This window comes from Dasypus novemcinctus, chromosome 18, assembly GCF_030445035.2.
Source record: "Dasypus novemcinctus isolate mDasNov1 chromosome 18, mDasNov1.1.hap2, whole genome shotgun sequence".
NCBI lineage: Eukaryota > Metazoa > Chordata > Mammalia > Cingulata > Dasypodidae > Dasypus > Dasypus novemcinctus.
Window position 1 is genome coordinate 75,779,018 of NC_080690.1, and position 14,466 is coordinate 75,793,483.

The following is a 14,466-nucleotide window of genomic DNA, read 5'->3' on the forward strand; positions in this document are numbered from 1 at the left end:
ATAGACTTACTGTGATTCTAGCAATGGAAGAACTTTATATTGTTGTGCATTGATGTGAACCTGGAGGACATTATGTTTGTGTGTATGTTCTAATAAAACTGTACTTATAGACAATGAAATATGAATTTCATATAATTTTCATGCATCATGAAATATCATTCCTCTTTGAATTTTCATCATCAACCACTTAAAGCCATCAACCATCTTTAGCTTATAGACTATATACAAATAGGCATTGGGTTGCACTGATCCATGGGCCATGGTTTGCCGACCCTCCTTTTAGACAGCTTGTGTCATAATTAGATTTTTAAAAAAAATTTTTAACTTTATTTTGTAAATTTAATAATTGAAAATATAAACAACTAAAACATAAAAAGAAAGCACAGTTGAATAAAAATATCAACTTCTCAATTAAAGTACTGGATACATAAGTTTTGTTTTTTAATCACACAATATGTTACACATACAGTATTTGTCCTGTTGTGTCTGGCTTGCTTCACTCAACATACTGTCTTCCATGTTCATCTATGTTGTCATGGGTATGAAAGTGGTTTAAAGAGGAAGTCTAAGGTCATGTATATTATTAAAAGGAAAGCTAAAAAATGTAACATGGGACTGTACAGCATAGTAAAACTTCATGCAAAATATAAGTATGGCTAAAATTGCATATATAAGACTGTTTTTCTTTGAAATTGAACAAATACATGCTAACACTGCAAGATGTTAATGTCAGACAAAAAATAACCCCACAAACACTAAGTAAAATAAACCAGACACAAAGTACTACATATTGTAGCATTGGATTTATATGAAATGTAAATATAAATTAATTTCTAAAGATGAAATTAGATTAGTAGTTATGTAGGGCTAGGGAAGGACTGCTAATGGGTATGGAGTTTTTCTTTTTTGAGTAATGAAATTGTTCCAAATTTTTGGGGGATGATGAATGCACAAGATTGTGATTATACAAAAAGTCATTTATTATGCACGCTGGATAGATCATGTGGTATGTGAATTTATCTCGAGAAAAATGCTTAATAAATAAGTAATTGTACAAGAATAGCCAAAAATAGCAGCTATCTACTGCAGGGGAAGCATAGAGAGATTGAGAGGTTAAGTATTTTCTTGTTTGTCTATTTTTTATTATTATTGAAATAATGAAAATAATAATTATTGAAGTGTGGAATGTACAACTATGTGAGTATAACAAATACCATTAATTGCACACTTTGGATGAATTGTATGCTTTCTTAATATGTATCAATAAAACTGATTTATTTAAAAAATAATAATTAGGGGAGCTGGGGGAAAATACACCAAATGTAAGATATGGGCTATAGTTAGTAATATTTTGACAATGCTCTTTCATAGTTTGTAACAAATGTTTCACAGCAATGCAAGGTGTTGGTGGTAGGCAATGAATGGGAACCTTATTATGCATGCTGTTTTGTAAATTTACAACTCTTATCATACAATGTTTATGTTTGTTCATGTATGAATAATATACTTCAATAAAATTTTATTTGAAAAATATCAGGCAATATGAAGTGTTGGTTTCTTATGGATGTCGAGAAACTAGAAATACGGCAGATTGAACTATGTACCCCATTTGGGACATTGTGGCAGTTTGAGATTATTTTATAAATCCCCAAAAAAGGAAGATTTGGTTTATAAACTAATCTAGTACTCAGGGTGTGATATTCTTTGAATTAAATTCAGCTGAGGGGCCTCTTTAATTCAGATTACTTGATAGGGAAGTAGACGTGGCTCAAGTGATTGAGCTTCCACCTACCACATGGGACGTCCTGGGTTCAGTTCCCAGTGCCTTCTGGAGAAGACAAGCTAAAGAGATGAAAGACATCAAGAAGACATTGAGGGGAAAGCGGATATGGCTCAAGTGATTGAGTATCTGCCTACCACATGGGAGGTCCAGGGTTTGGTTCCCAGTACCTCCTAGAGAAGACAAGCAAGACAGCCATCTGATACAACAAAGGAGACACAAAGAGGAAACACAATGAGAGACACAACAAAGCAGGGAGTGGAGGGGGTTCAAGCGATTGAGCACTTCTCTCCCATATGGGAGATCCCAGGTTTGGTTCCCAGTGTTTCCTAAAGAGAAGATGAGCACACAGTGAATGGACATGGAGAGCAGACAGTGAGCGTAAACAAGGCAGGGTATAAATTAAAAGAAATAAATCTCACCATGGAGCCTAGAGTGATTACAACTGAAAATGGGAGGATTGCATCCAGCATCCAGGTGGAATCTGAGCCTCCTCTCGACATAAAGGTGCAATGGACACAACCAATCCAGTGTCCACATAGAAGAGGTGGCATTGGATTGGGAAAAGTGGACATAATGGACAAAGGGTATGGGGAAAGGCAGGAAGAGATGAGAGGTGGAGGCGTCTTCGGGACATGGAGCTGCCCTGGATGGTGCTTCAGAGGTAATCACCGGACATTGTAAATCCTCACAGGGCCTACATGATGGAATAGAGGAGAGTATGGGCCATGATGTGAACCAATGTATATGAGGTGCAGAGGTGCCCAAAGATGTACTTACCAAATCCAATGGATGTGTCATGATGATGGGAACGAGTGTTGTTGGGGGGGCGGAGAGGGGGGGTGGGGGGGGTGGGGTTGAATGGGACCTCACATATATATTTTTAATGTAATATTATTACAAAGTCAATAAAAAAAAAAAAAATTAAAAAAAAAAAAATAAAAGAAATAAATCTTAAGAAATAAAAACGGGAACAGAGGTGGCTCAAGTGATTAGGTGCCTCCCTCAACTTGAGAGGCCCCAAATTCAGTTCCCGGTGCCTCCTAAAAAAAAGGAAGATGAGCACAAAAGGAATAGACAGTGAGCTCAAACAAGGAGGGAGTGAGGAGAAATAAATAAATAAATCTGAAAAAAAAGTCATTAAAGATAAAAAAGATTACTTGATAAGGTCTATTTAAGGCTTTTCATTGGGCTATGTCAATAGGCCTAACTCAGGTTGGGATTCTGCCCCCTTGCTGGGTCTGATATACACAGACACACATTGAGATACATGGAAGAGAAAGAGCTCTGTCATTTTTAAGGCTGCCATGTGAACTGAAAGGAAAAAGCTTAAACAGCTGAAGCCCTGGGAAGAGATGAGACATTTTGCCTGATAGCTTATAGTTGAGACTGGGACAAAAGGAGAACAAAGACTGATACAGGAGGTCTGGAAAGAAAGAAGCCATATGCCAGGAGAGAGAGGACTCTAGGATCACTGAAGGACAGAGCCTCAAGAAGCTGGGTCCACAGAGCCTCAAGAGGAAGAGGAAGCCCAGAGGGAAGGCAGAGACCATCAGAGACAAGGACCATCTTACTTCAACACACAGCTGAGGATCCCACGTGACTCCCAAGGCAAAATGCAAAGATATCTCTAGCATTTTGATAATATTTATGAATTCCAAAAGTAGATATTGGATTATATTTGAAAACTGGTCTGTTCCTCTGGGCATATTAGATTGCATTAGATTCAGAGGTTTCATTTTTAGTTGATTAAATTATAATCAAGGCTTTGATTCAACACATCAGTAGAGAAAATGACATGACAGAGGAGAGAGTTGGAGTTTTGATGCTGGAGTCCTGAGAAGTAAATACACAGAGAAGTAAATAAGTGAGGAAAGAGAGAAGGCTCCATTATACTCAGCAGAGGCTCCGGAAGAGAGAAAGCCTGCTAGTCTACAGGTGATCTTGTGAAGAGAATAGAGCAGCTGAGCCCAGAAAGAATCGAGCCCCTGGGAGAGAGACAAAACCTTATGCCAGCCTGTAGTAGACATTGGAAAGAGCTGGTACCAAGGAGGCTTAGGAGGAAGAGGAAGGTTGAACCCTCACAGAGATGGCAGCCATCTTGCTCTAACACGTGGCAACAGACTCTGGTGGGGGAAGTAACTTACACATTACAGTCTTGTGACTGTAATATTCTACCCCAATAAATACCCTTTATAATACCAACAGATTTCTGGCACTTTGCATCAGCACCCCTTTGACTAGTACAGTACCCAAGGGCCCCGCCTGACTTCTGGAAGGAAGTTATCCTTACCCAGGGAGACCAGGTTTCTGTAGTTCTCCAACATCACGTCTCTGTACAAAGCCCTCTGCTCAGGGTCCAGGAATTCCCATTCCTCCTGAGAGAATTCTATGGCCACATCCCGGAATGTCAATTGTCCCTGAAATGAAAAACACATTTCACCAAGTGACCATGGGGGGCACTCTTACCCTCCCACAAAATGAGGGTTAAGGATTAATTCAATTGATGTGTGTTCACAGATTCATGTAGCTTAATTCTGAACAAGTTATTTTATCATGCTTTTCCATGAAAGGATATAAATTACTATGAACTTCAAATTTTTGTGAATTACAAAAAGGATACAAATAAAATTATTCAATACAAAGTCATCTATATGGAAGTGGTAGATACGATGTACAAAAAAAAAAAACAGTCAATTTTGAGATGAGCTAGAGTAGTAGTGTCTTCAGGAATGAAAAAGAACAAATTGGTTTATAAAGGTAGAATCTAAATATTGTTGAGGAGACAGCAAGAGCAATGACTAACAGTTTTTGAATACTTATATGCTCAGTGTTACTCTAAATGCTTTACTTAAGTTAACCACTTAATGATGTTAAAGTTTATTAGAGAAAGATCGAACTCTACTTTAGAGAGATGAATGAGTCAAAAGAACGTAGAGAATCTGACTCAGATCAAAAAGCTAATAAATGGCAGACCCAACACTTGAACCCAGGACATTGGGCTTTGGAATTGAGACTAAAAAATCAAACAATTAAGAAACATATTCAGCATTAACGGGCTTTCCTAACTGAGAAAGCTAGAAACAAGTTCAAGTCTAACAACATGGGACTACATAAAAGATCATTATATACATGCACAGATACATATATCACACCTAATGAGTTACTATTCTTATTAGTATTATCTCAGTAACATGATAACGTAGAATACCTTTAATTCCATGGAAAGCATTTAAGGCATTTTCACATGTTAATATAAAGGTTAAAATTATTTATGTAATGACAATGTATTTTGTATATACCACAGGCTCCTGGGCATGCACATACACATACACACACACAAATCATTGCAACTGTAGTCATCTCTGAATGACAGATTTTTAAAATTTTCATATGTCCCCTTATATAAATATCACCTTCAGCATCTTCAGTAGAATGAATATCCATAAACTGTACTTAATTAAAATGAGGTTGTCAACATTATTCCCAAGAAAAGGAATACAAAAAGCCCCAGAAGAGATGCAGGATTTGAGAGAACTAATTAACAAGATGCACACAGATTTCCAAAAACAATGGAATGAGTTGAAAGGCAATATGGGTAAGGAGAAAAATGACATCAAGAAGACACTGAGGGAAGTGGACTTGGCCCAGTAGTTAGGGCGTCCGTCTACCACATGGGAGGTCCGCGGTTCAAACCCTGGGCCTCCTTGACCCGTGTGGAGCTGGCCCATGCGCAGTGCTGATGCGCGCAAGGAGTGCCGCACCATGCAGGGGTGTCCCCCGCATAGGGGAGCCCCACGCTCAAGGAGTGCGCCCCGTAAGGAGAGCCGCCCAGTGTGAAAGAAAGTTCAGCCTGCCCAAGAATGGCGGCACACACACGGAGAGCTGACACAGCAAGATGATGCAACACAAAGAAACACAGATTCCCGTGCTACTGACAACAACAGAAGCAGACAAAGAAGAACACACAGCAAAATAGACACAGAGAACAGACAACTGGGTGGGGAGGGGGAAGGGGAGAGAAATTGAAAAAAAAAAAAAAAGAAGACACTGAGTGAGCACTAAGAACAACTGGGAAGCCTGAACAGAAAAGTAACAGAGCTCATGGGAATGAAAGGCACAATAAGTGAGATCAAAAACACATTAGTGGCATACAAGAGAAGACTCAAAATGAGAGAAGAAAGAATAAGAGATGAGAGAGAATAGCTGAAATTGAAGAGAAAAAAGAGCAGAAAAGAATGGAAAAAATTGAACACAGACTCAGAATGTTGAATGACACCATGAAACACAACATATGGGTCATGGGACTTCCAGAAGAAGAAAAGGAACAGGGGCAGATGAGTATTTGAGGAAGTAATAGTAAATTTCCCAACTCTCATGAAAGAAATGAACTTACATGTCCAAAAAGCGCACTGTACCCTATCAGAATAAATATGAATAGACTTACTCAAAGACACGTACTACTCAGAACGTCAAATGTCAAAGATAAAGAGGAAATTCTGAGAAGTAAAGGAGAAGCAAATAATCATATTCAGGGGACACTCAGTAATATGAATTGACTTACTCGAAGACACATACTACTCAGAATGTCAAATGTCAAAGATAAAGAGGAAATTCTGAGAAGCAAAGGAGAAGCAAATAATCATATTCAAGGGATGCCCAGTAAGACCTAGTGTATTTTCCCCATCAGATACATGGAGGCAAAAAGACAGTGGTATGATACAATGAGGATGCTAAAAGAGAAAAACTGCCAGGAGGCGGACTTGGCCCAGTGGTTGGGGCATCCATTTACCACATGGGAGGTCCGTGGTTCAGACCCTGGACCTCCTTGACCCATGTGGAGCTGGCCCATGCCCAGTGCTGATGCACACAAGGAGTGCTGTGCCATGCAGGGGCGTCCCCTGCATAGGGAAGCCCCACGTGCAAGGAGTGTAGCCCATAAGGAGAGCTGCCCAGTGTGAAAGAAATGCAGCCTGCCCAAGAATGGAGAGTTGACGCAGCAAGATGAAGCAACAAAAAGAAACACGGATTTCTGTGCCACTGACAACAACAGAAGCGTACAAAAAGAAGAACACACAGCCAATGGACACAGAGAACAGACAACTGGGAGGGGGGAAGAGGAGAGAAATAAATAAAATAAATCTTTAAAAAAAAAAAGAGAGAAAAACTGCCAACTGAGAATGCTTTATCCAGGAAAATTGTTCTTCAGATTTGAAGGTGAGTATAAAATATTCACAAACAGATACTAAAAGAGTTCTTAAAAAATAATCTATGCAGGAAATATTAAAGAAAGCTTTAGAGCCTGAAAGAAAAAGACAGTAGAGTGAAGCCTGGAAATTAGTATAGAAAAAAGAATAGTAGAAAGGATAACCAAAAGAGTAAAAAGACAAAAATATGATATGACATATGAAAGCCAAAGAATAAAATGGCCGAAGGAAATAATGCATTTACAATAATATCACTGAATGTAAATGGATTAAACTCCCTAATCAAAAGATACAGGCCGACAGAACAGATAAAAAATATGAGCCACTCATACACTTCTTAAAAGATACTCACCTTAGACCCAGGGATACAAACTGACTGAAAGTGAAAGGTTGGAATAATATATTCCACACAAATAGTAACCAAAAAAGAGCAGAGTTAGCTATACTAATATCAGACAAAACACACCTTAAGTGCCAGAAGTTATAAAAGATACAGAAGGCTATTATATATTAATAAAAGGGACAATCCACCAGGAAAATGTAACAGTCATAAATATCTATACACCTAACCACAGTGCACCAAAATACATGAGACCAACTGGCAAAACTGAAGGGAGAAACAGATATCTCTAGACAATCACTGGGGACTTCAATACACCATTCACATCAATAGACAGATGACTAGACAGAAGATCAACAAGGAAACAGAGAACATGAACAATACGATAAATGAGTTAGACCTAAAAGACATATACAGAATGCTGCATACAAATTCAGAGGGTTATACATTCTTCTCAAGTGCCCATGGATTTTTCTCCAGGTTAGAACACATTGGGGCACAAAGTACCTCTCAACAAATATAAAAAGATTGAAATTTTACAAAGCACCTTCTCAGATCATAATGGAATGAAAGTAGAAATCAATAATAGACAGGAAAAAGGTAAATTCCCAAATGTGTGGAGGCTAAACAACACACTCTGAAATAATCAGTGGGTCACAGAAGAAACTGCAAGTGAAATCAGTAAATATATTGAGACAAATGAAATCAAAACACAACTGATCAAAATTTATAGGGGGAAGCAGATGTGGTTCAAGTGTTTGAGCTCCTGCCTACCACACGAGAAGTCTGGGTTTGGTTCTCAGTGCCTCCTAATGAATACAAGCAGACAGCAAACTGATGTGACAGGCTGTTGAGGCAAGTTGACGCAACAAGATGATGCAACAAGAGACACAGAGGAAAACATAATGAGACACAACAAAACAGGGAGGAGAGGTGGCTCAAGAAATTAGGCATCTCTCCCTCCCTCATGGGAGGTCCCAGGTTCTGTTCCTGGATGCATCCTAAAAAACAAAACAAAACAAAACAAAACGAAGAAGACCAGCACCAACAAACAGACATAGCGTATTAAAAAAACAACAACAATGGGGTGGAGAGAAATAAATAAATAAAATAAATTTTAAAAACCCAAAAAACTTTATGGAATATATCAAAGGCAGTTTTTTTAGTTTTTTAAATTTTTTAAATTTTTAAAAATTTTTATTTATTTCTCTCCCTTTCATCCCCCCTCCTCTGTGTTCATTTGCTGTGTACTGTGTTTGCTTGCATTCTCAGTGGCACTAGGAATCTGTGTCTCTTTTTGTTGCATCATCTTGTTACGTCAGCTCTCCATGTGTGTGGTGTCACTCTTGGGCAGGCTGCGCTTTTATCGCGTGGGGTAGCTGGTTGCAGGGTGCACTTCTTGTGCGTGGGGCTCCCCTACACAGGGCACATCCCTGTGTGGTATGGCACTCCTTGCACACGGCAGTGCTGAACATGGGCCAGCTCACTACACAGGCCAGGAAGCCCTGGGTTAAAACCCTGGACCTCCCATATGGTAGGCGGACACTCTATCAGTTGAGCCACATCTGCTTCCCTCAAAGGCAGTCTTAAGAGGGAAACTGACAGCCCTAATTGCCCATATTAAAAAAGAAGAGCAAGCTAAAATCAAAGACTTAACTGAACAACTAGAGAAACTAGAAAAAGAACAGCAAACCAATCGCAAAGCAAAAGGAAAGAAATAATAAAGATGAGAGCAGAAATAAATGAAATTGAGAACAAAAAGACAATAGAGAAAATCAACAAAACCAAGAGCTGGTTCTTTGAGAAGATCAATTAATTTGAGAAGATGCAAATAAATACAATCAGAAATGACCCCACAGAAATAAAAAGGATCATAAGTGGGCACTATGAGGGAAACGGATGTGGCTCAAGAGACTGGGTTCCCGTCTACCATATGGGAGGTTCAGGGTTCAATTCCTGGGGCCTCCTGGTGAAAGGCAAGCTGGCCCGCATGGTGAGCTGGCCCATGTGGAGTGCTGGTCTATGCAGGAGAGCTGGCCCATGTGGAGTTGTGGTCTGTGCAGGAGAGCTGGCCAATGCAGACAGCTGTTGCAGCAAGATGATGCAACAAAAAGACAGAGTAGAGACAATGGGAGACTGAGCATACCAGGGAGCAGAGGTGGTGCTAGAGACTAAGCACCTCTCTCCCACTCTGGAAGGTGCCAGGATTGGTTCCTGGTGCTGCCTAAAGAGAAGACAAGCAGACAGAAAAGAACATACAGAGAGCACAATGAGCTCAAAATGAGGCAGTGGGGAAGAAATAAATAAAATAAATCTTAAAAAAAAAAAAGAAGACATTATAAGAAACTGTATGCCAACTAACAAAACAACCTAGATGAAATAGACACATTCCTGGAAATACACAACCTATGCTATTAGATATACAAGAACTTAACAAACCAATCACATTTAAAGAAATTGAATCTGTCATCAAAAATCTCCCAAAAAGAAAAGTCCAGGACCAGATAGCTTCAAAGGCGAATGCTATAGAATATTTCAGAGTATTAACACCAATCCTATTTAAACTCTTCCAAAAAACTGAAGAGGAGGGAAAATTACCCAACACATTTTATGAAGCCAACATAACTCTAATACCAAAGCCAGATAAAGACATTACAAGAAAATTACAGGCCACTCTCTAATGAACATAGATGCAAAAATTCTCAACAAAATACTTGGAAATCAAATCTAACAGCATATCAAAAGACTTATACATCATGACCAAGTGGAATTTATTCCTGGTATGCAAGGCTGGCTCAATATAAGAAAATCAAGCAATGTAATACAGCACATTTACAAATTGGAGGGAACTTCCACATGATAATCTCAATTGACACAGGAAAGGCATTTGACAAAATGCAGTATCCATTCTTTATAAAAACTCTTCAGAAAATAGGAATAGAAGGAAAATTCCTCAATATGGTAAAAGACATATATGACAGCCCATAGCCAACATCATACTGAAGGGGGAAAGGTTGAAAGCCTTCTGTCTAAGATTGGGAACAAGACAAGGATGCCCACTGTCACTACTGTTATTTAACCTTGTTCTAGAAATTCTAGCTAGGACAATGAGACAGGAAAAACAAAATTACAGGCATCCAAATAGGAAAAGAGGAACTAAAATTCTCACTGTTTGTGGATGACATGATCCTGTTCTTAGAAAAGTCTTAAGTATCCATGACAAAGCTACTTGAGCTACTAAATGAGTTCACCAAAGTGGCAAGATAGAAGAGCAACATGCAAAAATCAGTAATGTTTTTGTATTCTAATACTAAACAATCTGAGGAGGAAATCAGGGGGGAAACTCCATTTACAATAGCAACAAAGACTCAAATACCTAGCAATTAATTTAACCAAAGAAGTACAGGACCTATGTGCAGAAAACTATGAAACAATACTAGAAATCAATGAAGACCTGAACAAATGGAAAGATATTCCATATTCATGGACTGGAAGACTAAATATTGTGAAGATGTCAATCCTACGTAACCTGATTCATAGATTCAATGCAATACCAATCAAACTTCCAACAGTCGATTTTACAGAATTAGAAAAGGCAATTAAATTCACTTGGAAAGGAAAGTGCACCCGAATGGCCAAAAGCATTCTAAAAAAGAATGACATGGGAGGCATTTCATTGCCTGACCTTGAAACATATTACAAAGCTACAGTGGTCAAAACAGCATACTACTGGCATAAAGATAGACACATCGATCAGTGGAAGAATTGAGAGTCCAGAAATAAACCCTCACCTATACAGTCAACTGGTTTTTTAAAATTATTTTTATTTTAAAAAAATATTTATTATTACTATTATTTTATTTATTTCTCTCCCCTTGCCCCCTCTCTCTGTTGTCTGCTCTCTATGTCTATTCACTGTGTGTTCTCTGCCCACTTTCATTCTTGTCAGTGGCACTGGGGATCTGTGTCTCTTTTGTGTGTGTGTTATCTTGCTGCGTCAGTTCTCTGTGTGTGTGGCGCCATTCCTGGACAGGCTGCACTTTTTTTCGCACAGGGCAGCTCTCCTTGTGGGGCGCACTCCTTGCGCATGGGGCTCCCCTACACGGGGGATAGCCCTGTGTGACATGGCACTCCGTGCGCACATCAGCACTGTGCATGGGCCAGCTCACCATATGGGAAGGAGGCCCTGGGTTTGAACCCTGGACCTCCCATATGGTAGGTGGATGATCTATCAGTTGAGCCAAATCCAATTCCATCAACTGGTTTTTGACAAACCTTCCAAGTTAATGTAAATGGGACAAAACAGTCTCTTCAAGAAATGAGGCTGGGACAACCGCATATCTATAACCAAAAGATGGAAAGGGACCACTATCTCACTCTCTACACAAGAATCAACTCAAAATGGATCAAAGACCTAAATGTAAAAGTTAGGACCATAAAGCTACTACAAGAAAATGTAGGGAAACATCTTCAAGACATTGTAGTAAGAGGTGGTTTCCTGGACATTACACCCAAAGCAAACGCAACAAAAGAAAAAATTGCTAAATGGACCTCCTCAAAATTAAACACTTCTCCACCTCACAGGTCTTTGTCAAAAGGGTGAAAAGGCAGCCAACTCAATGGGAAAAAAATATTTGGAAATTATATGTCTGATAAGGGTTTAACATGCAGAATATATAAAGAGATGTTTAAATTCAACAATAAAAAGACAAACAGCCCAAATGAAAAATGGGCAAAAGACTTGAATAGACATTTGTTCAAAGAAATAATACAAATGACAAAACAAACAAACAAACAAAAAAAAACACACGAAGAAATGCTCAACATCACTACTGAGTACAGAAATGCAAATCAAAACTACAATGAGATATCATTTCACACCTAACAGTATGGCCACTATTAAAAGACAGAGAACTACAAGTATTGGAAAGGATATGGAGAGATAGGAACACTTATTCACTGTTGGTGGGATGGTACAGCCACTGTGGAGGACCATTTGGGAGCTCTTAAAGAAGTTGAATATAGAATTGCCATGTGACCCTCCAATACTACTACTACTGGGTATATACCCAGAAAAACCGAGGGTATATACCCAGAAAAACTGAGGGCAGTGACACAAACAGACATCTGCACACCAATGTTCATAGTGACATTATTCGTGATTGCCAAAAGTTGGAAACAACCCAGGTGTCTGTCATCTTATGAATGGAAAAACAAACTGGTGTATTCACACAATGGAATATTATGCAGCTGTAAGAAGAAATGAAATTGTAAAGCATATGACAACATAGATGAACTTGGAGACATTATGTTGAGTGAAGCAAGCCAGACACCAAAGGACAAATACTGTATGACTGTGTTACTATGAAACAGATATATTGTGTAATATACTGTATGATGCCATTTATATAAAATGTAAATACAAATCAATTTATAAAGATGAAAGTTGATTAGTGGTTATATAGGGCTAGGGAAGACATGCTAAGGGGTGTGTAGTTTTTCTCTTTGGAGTAATGAAATAATTCTAAAACTTTTTGTGATGATGAATGCACAACATTGTGATTATGCTAATAACCACTGGTTATACTCTTTGGATAGAGAGTATGGTATATGAATATATCTCAATAAAACTGCTTAATAAATAAGTAACTGTGCAAGAATAGTCAGAAATAGCAGCTATGTACAGCAGGGGATGCATAGAGAGACTTGAGAGGCGAAGCATTTTCTTATCTGTGTTTTTTTATTATTATTATTGAAATAATCAAAATGCTCTAATAAAGGCTAAAGTGATGAAAAAAGTATATGGAGAATCATATGCATACCCTGATACCCATACTAAACAATTGATTATACACTTTAGATAGGTCATATGTTATGTGAATATATCTGAATAAATCAGTTCATAAATAAATAAATAAATAAATAAATAACTGTGCAAGAATAGCCAGAAATAGCAGCTATGTACAGCAGGGGAAACAAAGATCGAGGGGTGAAATTTCTTGTTTGTCTTTTTCTTATTATTAGTACTGAAATAATGAAAATTTACTACTAATGATTGAAGTGGTCAATGCACAGCTATGTGATTATACCAAATACCACTGATTGCATCCTCTGGATGAATTGTATAAATTATTAATATGTATCAATAAAATTGATTTTGGGGAAAAATATACAAGTTTCCCTTTGAGCTGCAGTTAATAGAACTAAGCTTCAGGTCTGCAATACAATACAGATAGTTTTTCCATGGCAGCAAGCCTTATATATTTGTTTAAGGTTTACTCACTTTACTCTGGTAATTATTGCTCTAATTGTTATGCAGTGCTGCAGCATGCTGGCTGCAGCACTGCTAGGCCTTGGAGGGAAGCTCCAATATTCCACTGGTGTTGAGCACAGCACCCTTCAGCACTACGAAACTGGAGGCAAAATCTGGCCATATCAAGCCATTGCCAGCTGCCATGGGAGTCCAAAACAGCAATGTAGTTAGTTTCCATCCACTTCAGGAGCCATGTCCACAGATGTGGTAGATACATTAAGTCTTTTAGGGGTCATATGATGGACTGATCCAATAACTCAAATGGAGAGGCAGCATGCAAGGTACTGGGGGCAAAAGAAAGTTTGAAAATACTGAACTTTACTTCTTATAATTTTTTTTTAAAGACAGGATCCAGGACTTTGCATGGAAAGCAGGCATTCAACCACTTGAGTTACATCTGTATCCCCTCTTTTAGATTTTATACACTTCTAAATACTTTCAATCCAGTTTATAGTATATTAAACAGACTTAACTATTTTTATTGCTTTACTTTTTACTTATACACCTTTACATGATTACATTAACAGGTATTTTATTATAGCAGTATAGAATAAACTATTTATTTTGTGAAAACCTGATTCCCAATGGAATTAAGGCTATCTTTTTCTACCACCATCTTAACATGCAGATTGAGGTAGCCTTTGACAAGTTTCTTCTGTTATGAAGTTACTTTTACCTTTAAATAAGCTCATTAAATCACAATTAGCAACTTATGAAATTTACTTTTATCCATTTAAGTCTTGTCTTAGAGTCCTCATTCTGTCCTATGAAAACTAGTTGTTTTACTTTAGGACAGAGCCATATTTCATTAAACACAAACTTGAAA

The 14,466-nt window shown here is 38.2% G+C and overlaps 1 protein-coding gene across 2 annotated transcripts in view; it reads right to left on the minus strand.

Moving 5' to 3' along the window:
* Positions 1-14,466, minus strand: part of LOC101428609 (zinc finger protein 665-like) — a 67,188-nt gene that overhangs the window by 25,220 nt on the left and 27,502 nt on the right. For both annotated transcript variants that reach the window (XM_058280737.2, XM_058280738.2), the window contains one exon: positions 4,074-4,200. In XM_058280737.2, the coding sequence (XP_058136720.1) occupies positions 4,074-4,200 (127 nt within the window). The remainder of the gene's footprint in view (positions 1-4,073; positions 4,201-14,466) is intronic.